This window comes from Dunckerocampus dactyliophorus, chromosome 14, assembly GCF_027744805.1.
Source record: "Dunckerocampus dactyliophorus isolate RoL2022-P2 chromosome 14, RoL_Ddac_1.1, whole genome shotgun sequence".
NCBI lineage: Eukaryota > Metazoa > Chordata > Actinopteri > Syngnathiformes > Syngnathidae > Dunckerocampus > Dunckerocampus dactyliophorus.
This window is the reverse complement of record NC_072832.1, coordinates 27,177,674-27,202,228: the sequence shown is the minus strand read 5'-3', so window position 1 is coordinate 27,202,228 and position 24,555 is coordinate 27,177,674. Positions and strand designations below refer to the sequence as shown.

Genomic DNA, 24,555 nt, shown 5'->3' with positions numbered 1-24,555 from the left:
CTCCAAGAGAAAAAAACACATACAAGTTCACTCCATGAAGTGGTGGGCGGGTTCATATAGCTACATAGTAAAAATTTGTAAAAATTAAAACATAGGGGAATTATAAGAATTGAGTAATAAATGAACAAAGATTATTATTTAAAATCATTAATTAATAATAATTGAATAAGTGATTAATTATCCTGCAACAAAAAATAACTCTATAAAAAAATAAAGAAAACTTAGAGCTCCCACGTCGATAGCTGACTGGCGGATAGTTGCAGAGCTCCAGGATTTTAAGATGTGTAGCGAGGCCTGCTTCTTTCATTTTATTTGGAAAGCTGTCTTCCATGACAAGGTGGGAGTACACACAGGCAGGCTCATCGAGCCACACTTCAAAAAAATAATAACACAGTCGGCCCTTGCTAAAAAACAATCTATAAATGATGGCTGTTTGGTGGTAGACTTTGGTCAAAACATGACATCCAAGTGACACAGTATGCATGTAGTATTCTGGTCACTAGGTGGCAGTAATAACACAAAACATTGAGACATTACCTTACATGACATTACCTTAACACTGCATGACGTCATGAAGTCAGCCATGCCGTGTCCCACAAGCTCTCCTCCTATTCTGTGTGGAAGTGGTACATTTTTGTCTTCTTAAGTTGAGAAGAAGACAATTCCAGGCTGATTGGTGAGTTCGCTATCTTGAGACCCGGCAGCTTAAGAGTTGATGTGGCGTAAACAATGAATAATAGGAGTGTAAAGGGGACTACAAGTGTGTTACTCATGTCTAGAGGGCTCTAATAATGTTATAAAAAACATATTTAGAAAGTCATAAGCAGGTTTTCAATGCTCTAACTACAAAAATATTCCATTTATTAACATTGAATACAACATCACGGTCTAATTAACCGCTGTAAACGTGGGACGGCTGTAATAATAATGCGGGGGAAGTACGGAAATGGACTAGTACCACTCCAAATTATTCTGCTGCAAGAGGTATTCTTGCGAGCGCCTGTAGAGCTGCAGCAGAAAGCTAAAATATGTGTCAGTTTGACACCATTAGCGAGTGTTAACACACAACCTTTTGGCAGCGCAGAGCGACTGCGCCGCACAATTCCAAGCGTTTTCCGCTTCTCGAACTCGGGAGTTAAGGATTCAGGCAGTTGGGAGAGAAAGACAGGCGAGGAGGGCATAGTAGTGGACAAAGTGGGCCGTCCACATGTCTTGCAGTGCTGTTTTTTATTTGCACACTGTGACCCTCAGATGCAATGTCTCTGGGCTAGCCGACTGTTTGTTTGCCGCCCTGTGACCCGTTATGATTCTGGCTAAACTATATATATTCTTTTGTCCCGAGCCTTCCAGCCAGTAAAGAAATATACGTTGCATTATCCCCCACTGCGTTATTGCTTCATGTAGCAGGCAGTAGACTGTAAAAGCAAAGCTTGGAAGGATGATGTTAAGATAACCTTGGGAGGGAAGTGATAACAGCCTTGGCCGTCCGTCTTTCAAGACTGGACCTTTAGCAGCGGAACCTGCAATCCTTTCCATAACACTAATTGACTTCCGAGTTGGTCTCATTTCAAAACAAATAATACAAAGTGTAAATAATTCATTCCGGGCCATCATAAAACCTTTATGAACTTTTACCACAAATAATAAAACTGAAATCAAGTAAAACTGCTCTTGCGGTTTGAACTCCACGGCTTCATTCTATTTTCCAAAATAAATTTGATGTTTTGGGGTTTAATAAGGCCTATTATTAGTAAAAAAAAAATGCATATTTAAGCAAATGTTACTTTTTTTACCTATATGAAGCATTTTCAAGCACAGAAATGGCTAAATGAAGTAAAAATACAAATGTAAGACATTTACAAGATGTTGTATGTGGTGTACTATCTGTGACGCTGTCTGCACCTTTAAGAGGCGGGGCCTGGGATATGCTAGCTACTCTAGAGTTGCTGAGTTGTTGCTGACAGCAGCTCCTGTGTGACTGTTCACTGCGCCATTGCAGTGGTGTTCTACTACACTGGCCACTAGGTGTCAGGAACTTTACATTAGGTCATTAGCCACCGAGCATGCTATCAATGCTAACGTGTCAATGTAATGTCTTATTTATGTCTGAAAAGTCAAGTTTTCTATTATAATGTCAACTAGATTGGGTAATACAAGTATAAAAATGACTATAAGAGGGTTATTTCATGTCTAGGGGGCTCTAATAATACTAATAGCTATATTTAGAAGGTCTTAAACAGGTTTTCTATGCTCTAAATACAAAAATATTCCATTTTTAAATAAGAAATCCTATTTCCCGGAAATTCACTTATCGCGGTCAGGTGTGGAACCAATTAACCGCCATAAAAGATGGACGCCTGTATAAAGCATTCATTCAGAAGATGCATTCAAACACATTGTGATGATATGTAGTGGTGTACTCTGGTCACTAGGTGTCAGCAATGTTACACTGATGAGACAACCACAGCAAAAAAACAGCTATTTGTGAAAAAATACATTTCAAGCATAACTTTTACTTTGACACAAATATTTTTTGCTTTTGTGACAGCTCAAATATCTAAACAACTATACCAACATAAAAAACACAAAAAAGGTTGTTGTTTTTTTACATCTAAATAACAGTTTACAAATATAACACCATGAACTATTTACAATTTTCACATTTGGAACTAAACCATGTGTGTGCACGCGTGCGCACGTACATGTGTGCGCATGTTGGTTTTCCTACAATGGCGTAACCTTCTGCACGCTGCACTCCTCCATGCTCTTCCAAGTCCTCCTTGCTGTTGAATGTGTAAGTACATGTCAAAGATCCATGCCGAGTTCTCATCAAATGCACTTCTGCCACCTTGTGGCCGTTTTCATGGCTTGAAACTGCAGTGACAGTGACTTATTTTAGTCTGCATTTGCGTCATCGCCTCTTTTTGCCACTCACGCAAAAAACCATAACGTAACGCTCATTGCTCATACTGTATTTTAAAAGATTTGGTTGAATTTCGAGTTGAAGGGCTCTCTGGTTGGTTTCATGCCGGTGGACTTGCCATTAGGCCTTCTATGGTTATCATCACATTTTTCCTTAAATGGAAAAGGCATATTTTTCCAGTGAAAATCGGGACTTCTGGGATATTCTACTGTTTTTTCTTTGGACAAAGCCTCCCTGGCTGGCATGCATCACGGTACGCTGGAGGCCATTAGCCTATGACAAGGCAGTCCTGACAAATCAGCGATCTTATTGCAGTGATGTGCAGTCGATAATATTTGGCTTCATTAATTCCCGTGCCCTGAGAAGACATCCCGGGCCCCGCTATTAGTTGCGAAATCTCATCCCCGTCTCGGCCATACCTCAGCTGGGACTCAACCAAGCAGTCAAGCAGATAATACGCTGTGAGCTCTGAAACATGTAGCATTATAATTAGCTTTGTCAGGTCTGAGCCCCCTACAACCCTCATGCAGATAATATGATAATATGTCTTCATAACCAGCTGACCTTACATGCTCAATATTTCTCCCCTTATGAAGATTACATGTCAATAAAGTAATTGAGTCCCGGGGTGTGTGGCAAGTGAAGATTTAGGTTATTGGGCTTTTCGGGGGCAGTGATGTACGAGCGTTATTATTCTGCCTGTCGGGGGAAGTGCGAGGGGGGCTGAGGATGGTCCGAAGAGTGTCATTGAGGGGAGGAAGGGTAAAGCGAGCGAGATAAGGAGGAAGACGGAAATGGAGAGGAGAAGAGGCACGATCATTCCTCACAAGGTGATCCACAGTTAATCATGCTCTCGCACCTTCATCTGGCCGCCCTCCTCCGCGTGATGTGAAGCGGGGATATGCTTTATTATTTCATATTTGATTGGGTTTGCCAACTTAAAAGTCTGAAAGTCCGCCGGGCAGCCGTGGACGAGGTGTTAAGAATGCCGCCCAAGGGTTCGATTCCTGCATTTGGCAAGGCTCAGGTGCAAGGCATTGAACTCAACTCCCAACCCCCCACCCCCCACCGCACCACCCACGCCTATGCCACCCCCATACGTGTCACTAAAGTGCTTGCTGGAATGCGGATGTCATATTTTGTGCAACGCATACCAAAAATGTGTATTATTTTTCTTAATTTGTCTTATCAGTGATTGCATTGTTTCATTATTATTCTTTTTTTATTATTATTTATTATTTTTCTCAGGGCATTGACTCGATAGCAACTGGACTGAGAACAAATTACCCGGATGAATGAGAATATTCATAGGCATTATTATTATTTAATCTTATAAATATAAGTAGCAATATAAGTATTTATATCATTCTTTAAATATACTTTTTAACTATTTTACAATTTTGTGTATTATTATTATTAGTGGTAGTAGTACTACTAGTAGTAGTAGTAGTAGTAGTAAAACTAGTAGTATAAATAATATGAATCATTTTATGATTTTATTATTGTGTATTTTCTCCTTATCATTATTATTATTATTATTATTGTTATTATTACTACTACTAGTAGTAGTATGAATTGTATAAATATTTTTTTTATTTCATAGTTTTTATTGTGATAATAATAATAATTATTAAAACAACAATAAAATATTTATTTTATTTTATTTATTATTTATTTAAATTATTTTACAATTTTGTGTAATTATTATTATTATTAGTAGTAGTAGTACTCATAGTAGTAGTAATAGTGGTATGTATATAATACACATAGTGATTGTGTATGATTTTATAATGTTTTATTTTAACATTATTATTATTATATTATTGTTATTATTATTATCAGTTACATTTAGATAGTAGTATAAAAAATCTAAAAAAATGTTTTTATTTTTATAGATGTATGTTTATTATTATTATTAGTAGTAGTAGTAGTAGTAGTAGTAGTAGTAGTAATAGTAGTACTGTATGAATAATACCCATAACGCTTTTCTATGATTTTATGTTGTATATTCATAGTTTTTTAAAAATTATTTGTTCCACTAAGATATAAAATAGTAACATAAAAAATGAATCTAATATATGTATTTTTTATTGTTTTACAATTTTGTGTATTATTATTATTACTATTTTTAATAGCAGTTAGTAACTGCAGTAGTAGTACAGTAGTATAAATCATATATCAATATTTCTTCTTTATTCTTTTATTATGTTGTATTTTCCCCTTATTGTTATTATTATTGTTATTTAAAATGTATTATAGTGTTATTTATTTTTGTTTATTTATGATATATACCAATAAAGTTATTATACTTAATTTTTAGTAGAACATCGTAGAAAATTGTCTCTGGAAAATTTGGATTTGAATGATAACAAGATTATGTAGATACAGTATCCTGCAGACGATGCGTGGCAGATCATTTCATTTACAGGACCCCCACATTCTTGAGCAAACAAAAGCCATATGTCCTTGTCTTCTATTTCTATATTTCTTCCGTCCAATGTAACACACGTCACAATGTCTCCAAGAATTGCGGTAAATATCATTTTGTCCATCATAATTTGACTGTCAGTGCCAGAGACAGAGGTAATGGCATGTGAAAATAAGTGCCAGCAAACAATGGTGGTTGGACACATTTTCAGCTGTGAAGGGACACACACACACACACACACACACACACACACACACAAAGGCGAGGTGGGACAGCAAATGTTAAAGGATATTTTAACATGTCCTCTTGGATTAGGCCGCGAGATTGATATCTTCCAGTCAGATGAAGCCTTGACGTGAGTGATCCTGCCCTTCCATCATTGTGACAAGTGGCTGTTGGCTAACGCTCACCCGTGTTGATGGGCACACGCCGGACGCCACAAGGGCCCCGGCCAACGTAGCCGCCCTCCTCTCTTGCTCTGCCTCGCCCTGCCAGCTCCGATTTCTGTTGCCCTTCTCCTCCGCCATGTCACGTCCAATCACTGTCCGGCTGGCCAGGCATTCGGTCGGACAAGCGGGGAGTGGGCGCCCACAGTAGAGAAGTGCCTCACAGGCGTCAGAATGGACGCCGAAATGACTCTAATAACGGGGTCCCTGTGTGGATGCCGACAGCCCGGGCGGTTCTGAGGACCAGGATGTGGCGGAGTGAGGAGTGGTTGATGTCTGCAGGCGTGGCGGATGACTGAGGCATGACAGCCACCCATACCCTGGGCACTGGGGTTGGGCAGGTTAGCCTGCCAGGGTGCAAGGGTGGCTGCAAAACAAGTTTTAGCTGCAAAAGCATGCAGGAGTAATAACTCCACCAATGGCAGACGCACAGTAAAATACCACAACGTACCTTGTGGTATTTATACGCAGACGTACCTTAAGGCTTTGCCTTTCTGGATTGTTTTGAATCATTTTGGTTATTTCTCTTGTAATGCAAGGTGGTGCTTTTTGGTAATAACTGGCAAAAACAATTGCATTGATTGAACAATGTGTCGAGGTCGGGCATCCTTGCATGTGTTCATGCATGAGTAAGCAGTGGCCTTTGGTCTGGTGGATTATTGAGTGGTTCTGTTCATTTCTAGTATCATGCAAGCTGGTCCTTTTTGTTAATTGGAGGGAGAAACGAAGGCATTGATTGTCAGTGTGTCTAGGTTGGGCCCCTGTGCATATGGTCGGTCATGAACCGATTTGGTGGATTGTTTCAAGTGGTTTAGTTTATTTTTCTATTATTATGCAACGTGACATTTATCATTAATAATCGCCAGAAGGAACGGTCGCACGGCTTGGGTTCGTACAAGAGCAAGCATAACGAGGACTTTGACTTTGTGAGTCCTTCTGTTTACTTTGATTATTATACAAGGTGCTAGTTTTTGTTAACTGGTGGGATGAACAGGACTATGGGATACAGGACTACCTAATTTAGGCGGTCTGCTTCCTGTATGACAGGTGTCAGAGCTTGGTTTGCATTGCCGGTAATAAGTCGGACTTGTTCCCAGTGAGGAAAGCTTGTCACCAATTCTGTTCATTACTTTTATGGACAGAGCTTCTAGGCCCAGCCAGGGCGTTGAGGGGATCGGGTTTGTTGGCTGCAGGATTGGGTCTCTGCTTTTTGCAGATGATGTGGTCCTGCTGGCTTCATCGGGCCGTGATCTTCACCTCTCACTGGATCGGTTCGCAGCCGAGTATGAAGCGGCTGGGATGAGAATCAGCACCTCGCCCGGGTGCTGAAAGGGTGGAGTGGCATCTCCGGATCACCTCGAGTGGAGGAGTTTCAGTACCTTGGGATCTTGTTCACGAGTGAGGGAAGGATGGAACGACAGGTGGATTGGTGCGGCATCTGCAGTGATGCAGACTCTGCATCAGTCTGTTGTGGTGAAGAGAGGCTCAGCTGAAAGGCAAAGCTCTCAATTTACCGGTTGATCTACGTTCCTACCCTCATCTATGGTCATGAGCTTTGGGTAGTGATCGAAAGGACAAGATGGCGGGTACAACAGACCAAAATGAGTTTACTCTGTAGGGTGGCTGGGTTCTCCATTAGAGACTGTCATCCTAAAGAAACTGGGAGTAGAAGCGCTGCTCCTCCGCATCGAGAAGAGCCAGATGAGGTGGCTCGAGCCTCTGGTCAGGATGCCTCCCGGACGCCTCCCAGGGCACATCCGACTGGTAGGAGGCCTTGGGGAAGACCGAGGACACATTGGAGAGACCAAGTCTCTCAACTGTCCTGGGAACGCCCCGGCATCTGCCCGGACGAGCTGGGCGAAGTAGCCGAGGAGAGGGAAGTCTGGGCTGCGCTCGTGACCCGACCTTGGATAAGTGGAAGAAGATGGATGGATGGACGGACGGACGGATGGATGGATGGGAGAAACAACAGGAAGAAACGTCATGTAAGAAACGTCCAGGTTGGGCGCCCATGCATGTACTTGTTCATCAGGTTTGACTTTGTTGATTGCTTCGAGTCTGTCTGGTTGTTTTTGTAATTTTGTGTTCATGTGGACTTGCCGTAAGTACAAAATCAATTCCTATTTTCACGCACATGTTCGAAACCTCGCCGCACTAAATTTTTTGGTCTCTGTTTTTGACTTGATGGAAATGGTCGCTGACAGGTGGCGAGGTGCTATTTTGTGCGACGAGGCGTGAAGTCCATCGCGGCGTGTGCGGTTTAGTTAACGCGGCTCTTAGCGACTGACATTGCTCGGCGGCCAACAAAACACTGTCATTGTCACGTCATTTGTCTTTGGGCGAGCCAATTTGCAATGCGTCGCACGCTTGCTGCCTCGCCGCTGTGGGCGTGTTCCGCCGAGATGCGTTTTCGCTGCCCTCCGAGTGATATTCTTCTCGTCTTCCACCGAGGCCACTCGTGTCCTTGCGCCGTGGCGGCGGACTAACAAGCTTCCTCCCTTTCAACACTTTTATGTGCTTGTAATTGACCTGACAATGGGGTTCATTATGCAGTCCCTTTCATGCTGTTTTGCCTGATAATTATTATTTAATGTGTTCAGATGGAGAGCATCATTAATTCATCCCTTCCTCCAATGTCAAAGAGATGAACAGTGAAGTTATCACTCTCTGGTGATTAATATTACGCTCTTTTGTTATTGAATCCTGTCCCAGTGATTAAACCTTCATGGAGCAGCCCCTTATTAACGGCGACATTACCGAGCGCCGCCGAGGCTCTAATTGCTATTTTCACTTTTTCCGTCGTGGTCAGAGGTTTGAAACACTTATCTGTAGCTTTTCTTTTAATTAGAAATCCAGGGCCTAATGAAGAACACAATCGATCAGTGTCACGCCCCGCCCCCCCGCGCGGCGATTTCAGATCCACATGTTGACGGAGAAAATGAGCGCAGGTGATTAGTGGCGTCATTAGTGTCTTCGAGCGCCCTTAAGGGTAGACAATGTCTTTCACCCGCTCCGACGGTAAATAATTGCCATTGTTGTGCTGACAGGGGAGTTTGGCCAATTCTTTACCATGAAAGTTACTCGATGACAGCGTCTGCCTGGTAAAAGACGATCCAAGGAAACTCCATCCTCGCCTTAAAGCACCGTCGTCTTATCTCCGCTAGCCAGAGCTACTGTAACCACTGTCTCTCCCGGCTCTGTGTAGAATAAATGTCACTAAAATTAATTTCACTATATATTTTTCTCATTAGAACCCCCTCCCACTTCTACTCTCTCTCTCACACACACACACAGAAGTAATATCATACTTCAGTCAAAATTTATGTGCCCCGGAATTCAATTTCCTTCTCGTCCTCGTGGGCTGGAAGTACAACGGCTGATAGGCGTTTATCTGCTTGGAAATGTAATGCAGCCATCAGTGAGTCATGCCAACCTCCATTTTAAAGTGTTTGATTATGGCCATTTAGTCAGCTGACAATGTCGGCGTGTCGCGTTACGTACATAAACCATCAAATCATACCTGCTTAGACTGCTTGTACGTCATTAACATACACCAAAGTCCAACAGCTGCACTATAAATCCTGCATTAACAAAGACAATAATGCTTAGTTTTGTTCACTACAGAATCCCTAATTTATTAGTTGCTTAATTGGTTCCAGAAAAGGGAATTTCCGCAAAGTAGGATTCCTTATTTATAAATAGAAAACCTGTTTACGACCATCTAAATACACTTTTTAACATTAGTAGAGCCCTCTAGGCATGAAATAACACCCCTATAGTCACCTTTACACTCCTATTACCCAATATAGTAGACATAATAAGAGAAAATAAGACATAAATAAGACATACTATAGACTTATACACGTTATCATTGAAAGTGTTCCTAGTTTTTTTTACTTCCTGTTCTGTACTTCCAGCAGTGACTACTGTCTCATTGATGTCACATTACTGGCACCTAGTGACCAGGGTAGAATACTACCTATCATCACAACTATCCATCCATCCATTTTCTATACCACTTCTCCTCTTTTAGTATCACGGGGGCATGCTGGAGCCTATCCCAGCTGACTTCGGGCGACAGGCGGGGTACACCCTGGACTGGTGTCCAGCCAATGGCAGGGCACATATAGACAAACACTCACATTCATACCTATGGACCATTTAGAGTCACCAATGAAGCTAACATGCATGTTTTTGGAATGTGGGGAGAACACGGGGAGAACATGCAAACTCCACACAGAAATGTTCTCACAACTATTTTATTTTTATTTTCACTTCATTTAGCCATTTTTATGTTAAATTTAGGCAAAAAAGTACAATTTGCTTAAATAAGCATATTCTTGACTAATAGTAGGCCATATTCCACCAAAAAACGTATGATTAGGGTTAGGGTGAGGGTTAGAGTTCGTATATTCGTATAGTATAATATATTTTGGAAAAAGCCACTAAATTTGAAGTGCAAATAGGTGAGGGACTACTGTGTTATTTAGTCATTCATTCATTTGCCATGCCGCTTGTCCTAACTAGGGTCGTGGGGGTATGCTGGAGCCTCAGCTGACACCCCTATAGCTGTTGTTCTTTTTTTTTTTATTCCTATTCTGCACTTCCTGTGGTGGCTATTGCCTCATCAGTGTAACATTACCGACACCTAGTGACCAGTGTTGAATACTACATATCATCACAACGTCTTTGAATGCATCCTCTGAATGCCTTATACAGTAGACGTCCCTACAACGTAAATAATCCGTTCCGAGAACCTTTATGTTATGTGGTTTTTATGTTATACGAAGCTTAAAATACATGTTAATAGCCTAATCCGTTCCAAGATCTTCCCAAACTCACCCCTTTGGCACTTCAAAATATTCAAAGTCCACCAAATATGGTGGGAAAATATAAGAAAACATTAGCATAAACATAGTCGAGTAACATTCCAATATAAAATAAGGTAATAAATAAGATTACTGTAGATGAATGAAACTGAAAAACAAAAACAATCCTACCGTTCACGAGATGTCTTGATCAGGAGCGCAAGTGGAGGCAGGAAGGAGGAGGAGGACTAGCCTGAGTCGAAACGCGACTCAAAGAGTCTAAGAGTCAGACCGGCTGACTCTTAGACTCTTTGAGTCACAGACAAACGCACACACACTACACGATAATGCTGTGTGCAAAATTTTAATTTGTAACTTAACTTAATTGTTTAAGTTAGTTTCAGGGGGACTACGAAGAGGAAGGAGGTTGAAGGGAGAAGCCTGTCTCTCACACAAACTCACGTACGTGCTGGATAAGTCAGCCAATGAGATGAGAGCATAGGCAGTGCCTCGAAAATCAGCCAATGAGATGAGAGCGTGATGCGTCAGAAGGCTTCACCAAGTGTTAGTCTGAACTTGCACCAACTTGAGGCATTAATAAAGTTGATTGAAAAAAAAAAGACTTGCACTGACTTGATGCTTTATGTTATATGGACTTTCTTTACATAAATTCTTTATGTTCAGTGGAATTTATGTAAAAGGAGGTTTATGTTATGCGAGGTACTACTGTATTTGTATTTGACTTCATTTAGCCATTTTTATGCCTGAAAATGCTTCATTTCGGCCAAAAGTATATAAAATGAGCATATTTTTGGAGTAATAATATGGTCTGATAATGATTATATTTTGGAAAAACCGTGATGGAGTGAATCTGCGAAATTTAAGTGGCGAAAGAGGACTTGAGGCCATATTTTCTCAAATATGGCCTCAATTAGTCACCGTGCAATAGACTTTATTAGCTTTGCTGTGAGACGTCATCACCACAAGGAACACTACCTACAGAGCTGACATGGCGCACGGAAAGATGACATCAGCAGTGAAGTTTAAAGAGAGAATGATTTCTGGAGTGGAACCTCCTAAAAAACAACTCTGACTGAGAACAAAGGATGGGAAATAAAACAAAATATGTCCGCTGACAAGATGAGTGAGTCTTTGGTTTTGAGTACTTTCCAGAAAAATGTTAATAAAAAAAAAATAGTACAAAAATAATTAAAAAAATAATAATAATAATAAAATAATTAAAAAAATAAAATAATAAAATAATTTTTAAAAAATAATAAAAAAAAAAATACAAGATGAGCAAGTCTTTGGTTTTGAGTACTTTCCATAAAAATGCTAAAAAAAAATTAAATAAAAAAATAAGACATATGATTTTATTCATTATCAGTCATATTTTTTGGGTAAAATGTATTATTTATGTATTTATTTTATAAATTATTAATTAATAATTATTTAAAAGTATTATATCACACACATTTATTTATGGTAAAATCCTACAAAAAAGTAAAAATAATACAAATATATGGATCATCATTATCATTATCCATATATTTTTTAATACAAATAAAACAATAAAACAATACGACTAATAAATGCCTGGGACTTTCTGCCTGTTCCCATGTATTTAGGAGGAAATAATATAATACAAACATATTAAAAAATAATAAAAATGTAAAAACATATTTAATGTGATTATAAAAATGCTTTTGTACAAATACAATAAAAACATTACCCCAAATAAAATCCTGGCATTCTCTGACGTGGAGTAAAGTCTGTCAGGGAGTAAGCTATATAATAATATAACACATGTTTAGCTTGTGGTTGGAGTTTGCGGTGGTGTGCGATTGCACTGCATCATGGTGTTCCTCCATCGTCGTCAGGCCCTCTCTGCTAACGCCCACACACAGCAGCCCTCCCTCTCCACTTTCGGCTCTCCGGCTTCTGCTGGGTGAAAAATGGCCCACATTTCCCTGATAGCCTGTGTGGATGTGGAGAGTATAAATGGCTAATGAATTACAGATGAACATTGACGCAAATTAATCTCCCTGATGTCCCAGGGTTATATGGCAGCTATTTAAAAGTTTAATCAATACGCTGAAGTTGAGAACATGCAGTCGCTGCAGTTGTTGTGGCCGCAGTAAACAGTCGGGGAAGCGGAGCTGGCCCGAGCGCGTGCGGGCGGGGGCACGGGGGGACGGGCATGCATCATGACGACAGCTATTTGTGTTTAATGGACTAAATATTTTTTATTGGAGGAGGGTAAATGTCACTTTATTTCACAAAGTTGCACTGGGGAGTTTTGTTTGAGTCCCCCGCCAGGGAGACAGATGTCACCTCAGCTGTTAAAATGATGAAGTGCTCTACAGTGGAGCATGCGCATCATTAAAACAACATAACAGGCGCGTCGTGATGCTGCTTTACTCAACAGCGGCAGCCATGTTTGCTCTCACCATTTGCAAGGCAGGGTGTACACAGTACAGTACAGTATTCCTCATAGCAGAGACATGATAGCAACACATCATTCAACTTGTCATACGACCTTTGTTTACTTCAACGCTCCCTGTCCTTTTTCTGCTACGCTTACTTTTTTTTTTTTGGATTTGGTGAACAAATTCTGCCTAGCAACAGTTGGCTGGTTACACACGTCTGCCCTGGAAACACATTTTTAGCATGAAATAGCATCCCTCCATCTGGCGGGGGCAGACGCCTCCCTCTCCCCAGCCACTTTGACCAGCTCTTCCCAGTCGATCCCGAGGCGTTCCCAGGCCAGTTGAGAGACATAGTCTCTCCAACGTTGCTGGGTCTTCCCTGAGGCCTACCAGTTGGACGTGCAATGCAGAGGAGCAGCAGTTCTACTCCGGATGACAGTGCTTCTCACCTTATCTCTAAGGGAGAGCCCACCCACCCTACGGTCTCTACCTAAAGCTCATGACCATAGGTGAGGGTAGGAACGTAGATCAAGCGGTAAATTGAGAGTTTTGCCTTTTGGCTCAGCTCCCTGGTCACCACAATGGGCTCAAGGACCCTGCTGAGAGTGTAGATTTGGTCCACAGGTCCACGACCAGGACAAAAACCACACTGCTCCTCCTGAATCCAGGATGCAACTATCCAGTGGCCCTCCTCTCCAGAAACCCTGAATGGACCTTACCAGGAAGTCTGAGGAGTGTGACCCCATGATAGTTGGAACACGCCCTCCAGCCCCCCTTCTTAAAATCCCTCACCACTTTGCACTTCCTATTTCGTGATTGAAAATGGCCTGTTACTAAAAATATATACATATTCTACACTGGTCAGTAGGTGTCAATAATGTTACGCTGATGAGACAATAGCCACCGCAGGAAGTACTGCACAGAAACAGGAAGTAAATGCCAGCATGTGAGTCTATATTATGTCTCATATGTCTTATTTTCTCTTATCACGTCTACGATATTGGGTCATATGAGTGGAAATCTGACTCTAGGGCTGTTATTTCATGTCTGGAGGGCTCTAATAATGTTTTTAAAAAAAGCATATTGAGAAAGTTTCTATGCTGTAACTGCTAAAATATTTGATTTCATCCAACTTTACAGAAATTCACTAATCACTGTCGGGTCTGGATCCAGTTAACCGCAATTAACGAAGGATTACGGTATGTAGGAAATCATCAAATCAAATAAACAAAGCTAGAATAAATATAATAAGAATAATTTCATATAATGAATAATAAAAAGCTATTAAAAAGGACACATACAGAGGGACTGTTAGCACAATAAAAGGCCTATGAACAGCACTTTAAGCTCATAAGTCACTCTTACATCAACCCACCCCCCACCCCATCTGGGCCCCGCCCACTTGCACACCACCTTTTTTCCCCCACTCCTGGGAGATAATACCCAAAGTGTAATTGCCTTGTTAATTGGCTTTTTCCCTCACTCGGTCAATTGCGTTTTTTTCCCGCCTGATGGATGGCAGCCCTGATGGCACTGTTGGCTAAGTGGCCAAAATGCAAGGGTGGTCTTGTGCAGGAATAAGTAATATCAATCGGTGGAAGAATGGAGGGCAAAATAAGAGATTCCAGCAGAGACAGGCCCGAGAGGGGAATAAGTTATAGGACGTGAAAAGGAGACAGCGAGTGGATTCATGCCAAGAATAGATAACCTTGATGTTAAAAGCTACATCCGTCGGATGTGTCTGTCTGTGACATATTGATGGCCCTTGAAAAAGAGTCACGCTGATTGTATGCAGGGGAACAATCATTAAAGCCTCTCTGCCTCGCTCTCCTCTCTGACTTTCTCTTATCTCGCCATCATTTTGTGGGCCTTTTAATGAACTGCTCGCTTTAAATGTCAAACAGCACGCAGTCGTTCTATTAGTCTTCATGCAGGAGGCGTCGGTGTTCAAAACGACAGGTTCCATCAGGGGTGTCCAAAGAGCAGTCTGGGGGCCATTGGCGAGCCGCAGCTGTTTTTTGTCATTGGTCTGCGGCACATTCTAAAAATATAATATAACAATAAAAGTAAAAAAAGAAAAGCTGTTGTAATCTAATGAAAAAAGTCATCATTTTGCAAGAATAAACTGTAATATTCTAAGAAACAAACAAATAAAATCCAGGTTGTGGAAAAAGTTGTAATGTTACGAGAATAAATTGAAAATATATTGGGAATAAAGTCCTAAATATGAGATGAACATTTACAAGAAAAAGGTTGAAAGTTGAAAAAAAAATATTAAGAGAAAAAAGTTGTCTTGTAGTCACCATTTTACGAGACCAATCTTGTCATATTGTGTGGATTAAAATTAAAAATATGTCATAGAGTTGAAATAAAGGAAGAAAAAGTACCTTATTTTGAAAAAGTTGCACTATTATGAGAAACAAAAAAACAAATAAAGTTTTCATTTTGAGAAAATAGGTTGTGGAAAAAGTAGTTACGAGAATAAAGTTAAAATATTATGGGAATAAAGTCATAGCTATGAGAACAAAATTTCCAAGAAAAAAGTTGAAGGGATTCCAATTACATCAAAAAACAGCTGTAATTTTACAAGAATAAAGCCAAACATGAAGAGAAAAAAAGTCATATTCTAACAAAAAAAAGGTTTGATTTTAAGAGAATAAATAAATTAATTAATAAAAATACAAATTTGAATAAATTAGGATAAAAATTAAATGATTTTAGCCGCATAGTGTTGCAATAAAGAAAGAAAAAGCATGGATAGAAAACCACTAAACCTTGTTGGCGCTTCTTGGGGGTGTTTTCATAGGCGGAATAGGTGTGTCCAATTACGTGCGTTCATTAGCTGCTGGTTCCTTTAAGAACACAGTTTGGACTCATTCAGTGTTTTAATAACACAACAAGATGTGCGCCATATCGTATGCTAACCAGAAAACGGGGCGTATGCTAACCAAGGTTTTGCTATAATAGGATTTACATTATTTCTTATGGGAAAAGTTACCCCAGTTTTTGTACATTCTGGGCCTTTTGGAAAGAATTAAGCAAGGTATTACTGTAAATGCGATGTCAGTCTCATATAGCCCTGCAGTTATTTCCTAATATACAGGATTACCCTGGTAGGGGTTTGTCCTGCTCGCTTGAGCCCCCATAGAGAGGAAGCATGCTCTGTACGGTTTGATGTTCTGTTTGATGAACGCACACTATTGGCGCCTTCGCCAAGAGAACAATTCGACGCTATCGACTTGAGTGCCTTTTTAATAAAGACAAGACGACGGTGACTCCCTTGAAGAACCAGCACAGGTGTTGCGTGACACGCGGCATAAAGGCCAGGCTGTTCCTCAGCAGACATTAGCACTCCTCCGTCACTTTGTTATTCCGTCACTTTAACGCTGCCCCCGCTGTGCGTTATGGTTTTGTGAAAGTGGACTGTTTGGCCTGCGATCCACTGAGGATGACTTTGGCACTTGGCATGGAATATGAGTTCATCAGGTAGCGTCCCAAAGGTTGTTTAGATGCTCCTTTCCGTCTGCCGTCTTTGTCCATCTTCTGTGGTAATAAGCACGAGCTCTCGCTGTGAAGGGAACTTGTTGGACGATGTTTTTATGCACCACAAAAGCCTTTTAATGAAAATGGAGCTGGGATGTAACAAGTAGAAAAGAAGACTGTTCTCTTATTTAGTCCTTCTGTTCTCTTGTTGCATCAGCACTCATAACAGTCCAAGAACTGGATCCCTTCAGACTTTGGATTAGTGGTGAGCTCAGCAGAGCGGGAAGGCTCCAGGGGTCTTCCGCCTCTCTAGCTCCTTCATCTGTGAAGATCTACCCTCCAGGTAGGGTCTACTGGAGTCTCTGGTAGCTCAGTGGGTCATCAGTCTTTGACGGCTGAACTCTAAGTACAGTTGGACCTCTTAAGTGGTCATGAAATTCAGAATTTGAAAAACATTTTCTGGATTGGAAGGGTCGACATGCATTTCGTTCAGAACTTCAGCACGAATTCCAGAAGAAGGAGCAGCCTCAATAAGGGGTGCCAGGTGGTCCTCGGGTTATGAACGAGTTCCGTTCCTAGACTGTGATATAGGAAGCGTTTCGGTGTCGGATCTTATATCTGAATTATACCTTAACTTAGGCCCTTTTTTGCAGATAAAAAAAAAACACGTCCACACTGTGTCGGATTAGTAAATACGTCATTAATTCATTCTAGGGGTCACAGGATGCAGTGTATTGATAACACGACAGGACGTGCGCTGTATTGTACGCTAACCGGAAAATGTACATAAACCGAGGGAAAATTTTGCCGTGAATTTTCACAGTGAACTGAAAAAGAAGCTAACGGTAAGCACGAAAATCTCTTTGCGGTAGAGGATTCGATGCGCATCCAGATACGCAAAAACTATTAAAAAAACGATGTATTTTAAAAACAGGACGATACGATACAATTTGATACAGCCTACAAACGATACGATTCAATTTGGTGCGATTTGATTCTAAACGATTCAACGATTCCATTTGTCGATGTAGACGTGAATCTTACATTGTCAAATAAAGAAGCCAGTTGTATAAACGTGGCATTCGTACAGTATTTTCAAATGTGTAAAAGAGCGCATCATACCCCCCAGCATGCTGTCAGGCAGGGGTCCCCAACCACCGGGCAGCAACGATCCAAAAATCATCTGTAAATAACTACATCTAATTTGGTGTATATTGATATCAATTTTGGGCCATTATTTTATTTAAAAACTGGTTGCTAGTCTTGCGATACCTGCTGCATATCCCTACAATACATTCTTTCAATCCAGGAGGATGCAACCGTATCTCTCGCTTGTCAAACCGGATATGCGGTCGCATCGGTTGATCGTTCACAACCCTAGCTAACGGGGGCGGACGCTAACCGGGGCGCCGCGGTAGTTGCATCCAGACAGGAACGGACCACTAAAACGATGTAACGTGAAGAGACACGCAGACGGAACCACGTTACAGCAAAGCTATAAGAGAAAGAACGCATGAAGTCGGTTGTCTTCCGCTTGGCCAGCCTGTCTGGACGGACGACCAAGTGGAATTACTTTTGCGCGTCGTTTTGGAGCACAAGTCGACAAAATATCAGGAAAATGTCGACTGGGGTGAGTCATGCCAGTCGAATTATTCAGACACTCACTTCTGGCGAAGGGGTGACGACGACATCATCGTTATTAGAAAGTAGCGGCTTGCTTGTCTACACGGAAACCACACGGCAACTTTGCAGGATTTTTCCACTCTGGAAGCCGTTTTCAAAAAACAGCGTTTCCGGATACCCAGAACACCGTTTCCGTGCGGATGAAAAGCTGAAACCATAAAATACTTTTCCGTTTTACCTGAAAAACTTCCCTTGGGGCGGCCCCTGAAAGACAGAACACACACAAAGCACAGTGATAAAACGTAGCGACCTGGCAGTTATGAGTAGTGTTAAAGAGTTTTCTGATTTCCGCCGCGTTTCCATGAGTCCTGTGCGCAGGTGTGGACCGAAGAGGGTGAGTTTGCTGATGTTGTTTTGGCATGCTTGGGCCGGCAGTAGCCTGTTTTGTTTTTGTGATAAAGAGATTTCTGATGGAGCTCCTCCTCGTCATGCTTACAACGTCACAATACCATCTTTACCCTTAAGAACCGTCGCGACAGTGCAGCATTGAGAGTCGTGTAGCTGCATGTGAGCCGTTCATCTGCTGTAACTCCTCACAGATGCCAGCCTCACAGGCTGGCATCCGTTACACATGTTCAGTTAATTGTAGACTACATAGGTGTGAATCTTTGTTTGTCTATATGTGCCCTGCCACTGGCTGGCACCCATGGTGTGCCACGCCTCCCGACCAAAGTCAGCGGGGCCAGCATACCCCTGCCACTGAATGAATGAATAATCACTACAAAACTCCGCAAACCGACGACAAAGCCAAAACCAGAACTGGAAGTACTTCATCGCTGCATTTCAGTGCTAATATTTTTGAAATAAAAATGTAAATAAAACAAGATGTGTTCATCTAAACAACACATTTCTATTCCCGCTGTTTCCTGTGGGGAAACGGCTTCCACAGTTGTAGGTCGCCTATGCAGGAAGGATGGTGTTCTGTCTCGGAGGCTCCACGGTATGTAAAAGGGCTCCCCCTGTGATCATAAGGCACCCGTGGTCTTGCCGTGTCAAGTCCCGTCTCCAGCCATGGCACCTGTCCTCAGGCAAAGTGCGGCAGCTGGAGTTGGGAACCTCCTCACGAGTCTGACGAGCGACGTAGTACGATACCCCGCTCACACACCGAGGGAAGCGGACAGGAGGCACGGAGCCGGTCCTGGATTTTATCGGAGGTGACAGCTTCTCACACTTCGGTGTTTGGATCACCTCAAGTAGCTATGTGGGCTATGACGGGGGTTGGGGGGGCGGGGCGGGGAATGAGCGCCGCTCCACTACAAAGTACAGATTTGGATTGACTGAGCTTGTCCTCGGGCCTGTGGGCTGCTGCTGCTGCTGCATGGCGCTGCAGCCTGACAAGAACACCCACTGATGCCGCCAGGGCCTGGTGTGTGCACATCTGTCTGCACACTTCATATATATAGATATATATGAAGTGTGTGTGTGTGTGTGAGGTGTCAGGTTGGTTTAGAAATGAGGGTGGCATCAGAATATGCTTGGCACTAATATGGCACCAGTATCTCTGTCCCCCGTCTCTGCTTTCTGTCACTTAGTCGCCATCCTCTCCCCGCCCTTGACAGCGTCTCTTTGGATTACGTGATTGTACTAGGAGCAGCCCCCACCCCCACAGCCCCCAAGCGACGCCACCTCCCCAGCCAGGCCCTCCTTCCCCTCTTCCCCATGTAATGCACTTGATGTCGATTTTAAAAAGCTTGGCGAAAGGCGTATCTGTTCTCCTGTCAGAGGATCAGTGACGGCGCTAATGCCGCTTGTCCTTGCCTTGTTTGGAGAGAGGTGATACCCCACCCCCCCCACCCCCCCCACCCCACCCCCCACCCCCCCGTCCACCTACTTCATCAAGCAGTGGCGTGTGGCTGAAGACTCAATGGCCCTCAAGGAAACCACCGCCGCTTCCTCTCAGAACCACCAGAAATCTCCATCGGCCATCTTTGTTGTTTTTTTTTGGTACAATGACGAACCCCCCCCCCCCGCTATGTTACATTTCCCACACTTCTGTCATGTGGTACTCATAACCCGTACTGAGTAATTTACTTCCAAAAAGGTCATTTGCAAAGTAATATTACTTTCTCTGAATTCTAGTGAGTTATGCTACTTCTGTATTACTTTAGTTACTTTCCTCTAAACAACCCCAGACTTACATTACATTATACACAAAATCCCTCGTTTATGGCGGTTGATTGGTTCCAGACCCGACTTAGTAGGAATATTCTGGTAGTTATGTCATAGAAAACCTGTTTCCCACCTTCTAAATACACCTGGAAAATACAGTAAAAAAAAACAATACAATGGAAAAATCTATCCAAATCATTTTTTATTGTTTTTCCAGATAATAAAACAATCTGGAAAAAAAAAGTTTCTACATCCATCCATCCATTTTCTATACCGGGGGCATGCTGGAGCCTATCCCAGCTGACTTCGGGCAACAGGCGGGGTACACCCTGGACTGGTGGCCAGTCAATCGCAAGGCACATATAGACAAACAAGCATTCACACTCACATTCATACCTATGGACAATTTAGAGTCGCCAATTAACCTCACCTGCATGGGAGGAAGCCGGAGTACCCGGAGAAAACCCACACACACGGGGAGAACATGCAAACTCCACACAGAAATGCCCAGGGGAGAATCTTCCCATCTCCAGGCTGCTCCTGTATTGGCCAACGTGTTAACCACTAGACCACCGTGTGGCCAAGTTTCTACAATGAACTGAAAAAAGTTAGAAAATGTGAAAAACAAACTTGTCACCCCCCCAAAAACGTATAGAAAATACATATTTTATGTTTTTTACATGAAAGTAAATGTTTTTACTTCCCCTTTCTTCCTGTGGTTTTCCTTTAGGACTTTTGTCAGTTAGTTACTTTGTTTGTGTTGTACTAATTGGAATCCCTTGAAATAATCCTAATTTGCATGAGCACTAACTTGTGCACCAGCACAGGTGTTCACCTCCTCCATTTTGGCATTTAAGAAGTGGAATCCGTGGCGGAATGATGGATGGAAGTCAGTGAGCATGCGGCCTCTTGACTCTTTCCTGTATGATTTTTACACTTTCATTCCTCCACGGCAAGAAAAAAACATGCTCTCCATCGACTTGAAGTTTTCCAAACGAAGTCATTTATTTCATTTTTTATTTTTTGTCGCATCTAAAGTCATTTTTCAAGGGTGCAGTAAAGTGGAGTTCAAACATTTTTTGCAAGGAGCAAGTGACATAAAACATGAGTGCATCTTGTTAATATGATGTCATGTGTTTTATAAGACCGTTAAATGCATTAACCTGTGAACTCTTGACCCGCCTCGGCCTTGCATCGTCCTTGTGGTGGTGGGGGTGGGGGGTCCCTATGTCCTTCCCAGTCAGACATTTGTTCATTTTTCACATAGCTGTGTGGTAATGCAGGGTTAGGGGCTAGCATCGGGGTTAGCTTCCGTTGTTGACTGCATCGTCTGTGATGACAAACAAGAATCCTCCGCCTTCAAAAACTGCACTCTTCAATCCATCCCTGTTGTGTTTCCAGGCGTCTTCGCCAAGTGCCGCTACGTCTACTACGGCAAACATTCCGAAGGCAACAGATTCATCCAGAACGACCAGCTCTGATGTGGCAGGAACACCACAGGACGGCACACGCACGGAAAGCCATATGACGACACTATTTATTGAAATTAGCCGGCGATATTGCAGTTCAGTCAATATATTTGCTGTTGACTTTGTGTCTTCTGTAAGACATCCCCTCAGCATTACTTGCACACACGCACACATACACACACGCACACATACACACACACACACAGAGTGACAAACAACCTATTGCGTGTCTCTGACAGCCATGATGGATCACCCATCCACTGCTGCCACTAATCAAGGGTGAAAGGGTGACGGTCACACACCTGAGCCCTGACATGGACACATCCTACACACACACACACACACACACACACACACACACGATATAAAACACTGCAATTGGAACTCAGTGGCTCTTCCTTATTTCGAGTGTAGAGCAAAGAAAATGTCTCCTGTTTTGCCTGACCACATGATACAAATTGTAAACAAAAAATTGTTTATGAAATGTTTGCTTATCTTTGTTCAGATCTGACATTGCGTGTTTCTCTCTTTATCATTTAGCATTAGCACCCTGCTCTTTACATTGTGTTTACATTTAAGATAATTGTGATACAAGCAATCATTTCCAAAATGTAAAATAGATATTTTTGTCTTTTAAATCAATTTTATCCATTAAAAAAATCTATTAGTCGTCTTTATGTCTGTTTTCTGTATGCAGTGATTGATTGGACCTGAACCATCAAACCTTTTTATATGAGCTGTACCTTATTAACACCACATGAGGTTTACAAACACCAGGCATCCTGCCAACGTTGCCATACGTACGCTCATTACCGACACGACCCAAGCGCTTCAATGTAAACATTCATTAGCGCAGCGTTCATGAAAAGCGATCGTCTAGAGTCTTCATGTCCGATGCTTCTTCGCGACCGCATGACCGTCAAGCAGATGTTGTTTGTCGGGCATGTCGGTCAAAGACAAGACTTACATCAAATGATGCATCGGAACATTTTGGGTGTGAGAGAATGGACAGACGGTTTATGATGCGACAAACATGAGCCTGAGCCTAACTCTTCAGAATTACCACTGCTTGTTTGTGCCGCTCGTGAGTCAGTGAGAAAGCGGTGGCTTTTTCTTTGGCAGGAGCCAAACACGAGCATCACGCGCTTACAACGAGCTTGTCAACGCGTTGGTTGAAAGTGGAGGTCATTGCAAGTACGCAATATAAGAACATAACAGTCATCTTTTAAAGGCACTTCAGCGACAGCACTAAATTCAGCAACTTCATACTCAAAAGGTGTACGTACAAACATCGGAACATGTCCCAATGTGGCTTTAAGATGAAGAAAAGGTTTCCCATAATACATTGCGTCTGAGCAAGGCAATCATTGGGCCGCTGAAATGACACCACCGTCACCGTTTCCCCGTCTTTTGGTCGTCTGGCTTCATCTGGAGGACAGAAGCAGCAAGTATGCTCTCCTCCGATGAAATGGTTTTCGCAACCGAAATGCATTAAGGGAAGACTTTACAATGTTGGGTTTTATTCCATATAAAACGTGTATTGATACATGTTTCTGTATTTGTGAGGTATAACGTTTGAGTGTTTAGTTGCTGTGTGATGACTTTAATGTTGTTTGTAAGATGAAGCCGTGAGTCAGACTGTTGTATTGAGTAATGACCTCCTGCAAGGTCCAGTGGCTCGACAAGCTCGTCGTGAGTTCATTAATAGCTTTTGATTGGCTCAGATAAAGAGGTGCCTGGTCCTCGCTTTGGAGGACGGTACAGATCTCCCTCTTAGACTGACCAACTACACTTTGTGTGTGAATGGACAGACTGTTATGTGATGCAACAAACACAATGTGTTCGTCTGAGAGGAGTCTTGCTGGATCCTTGCAGTCTGATTTTGATTTCTTTGCAGCCTGACATTACATGTTTGTTGTGCGATTGGACAAACATGACGTGCTCACGCAGGTCCGAGTCATTCTGACCGCCATGTTTCTCATCTCCATAAAGGTTGGGGGCCCCCAAATGCTTGTCTGGCCCCGGGCGCTGGCAGGCCACGGTACGCCACTACGAGACGGTAGATGGAAATGTCAGAGATCACGCACTCGGTGTCTCTTCAGTTTGTAACCACTGCAGCCTCGTGTGCCGCATGCCAGAACAACTTCCACAGGAGTGTGTGTGTGTGTGTGTGTGTGTGTGTGTGTGTGTGTGTGTGTGACCATATTCCAGCTGACATGTCGTTCAGGAGCGTGGTCACTAGTGGCGGCGTTTCAAAATGACAAGGTTTATTTGTCTGTGTTTTGATATACGCAGAGGAAACTGGGCCTGACAGCCTGAGGAGGCAGGAAGAAGAGAGCCACAACACACACACACTCACACACACACACACACTCACACACACTCACACACACACACACCATACAAATGTCATCCTTCCCCTGGCTGCAGTGCACGCCCAGCCATCCTGCTGAAAAGAGCAGACATTTAAAAGTTTGTGACATGTGTCACGGGCGCTGCCATTGAGCCAGTGCGAGTGACGGAGCTGGAATTGACAGGCGCTGAGCCACCGGAGCTGGCTGGGGGACGCACCGAGTTTGGTGGGTGTCACTTCCCATCCTCGTCAAACGCCGCGTTCGCGAGCTGCCACGCCGGATGGAGCGCAAAACGCATCTCGGATGGGATGGACGGCGGCGTGACATATGCTTGACGTGCGGTTCGAAGCTCCCAGGTTGGTGACGGAAAGGCGGGCGTTCGGAGATTAATTGGGGTATGAGAGATGCAGATTCACCTGCAGG

The 24,555-nt window shown here is 42.6% G+C and overlaps 1 protein-coding gene across 2 annotated transcripts in view; it reads left to right on the top strand.

Annotated features, from left to right (window-relative positions):
- Positions 1-22,475, top strand: part of lrmda (leucine rich melanocyte differentiation associated) — a 331,833-nt gene extending 309,358 nt beyond the window's left edge. Inside the window, exon 6 of one of the 2 annotated variants that reach the window (XM_054798059.1) lies at positions 21,711-22,475. In XM_054798059.1, coding sequence (XP_054654034.1) covers positions 21,711-21,989 — 279 coding nt within the window. In that variant the 3' untranslated portion in view covers positions 21,990-22,475. The remainder of the gene's footprint in view (positions 1-21,710) is intronic. The other variant, XM_054798060.1, reaches the window with a different exon arrangement.
- Positions 22,476-24,555: the final 2,080 nt, after the last annotated feature.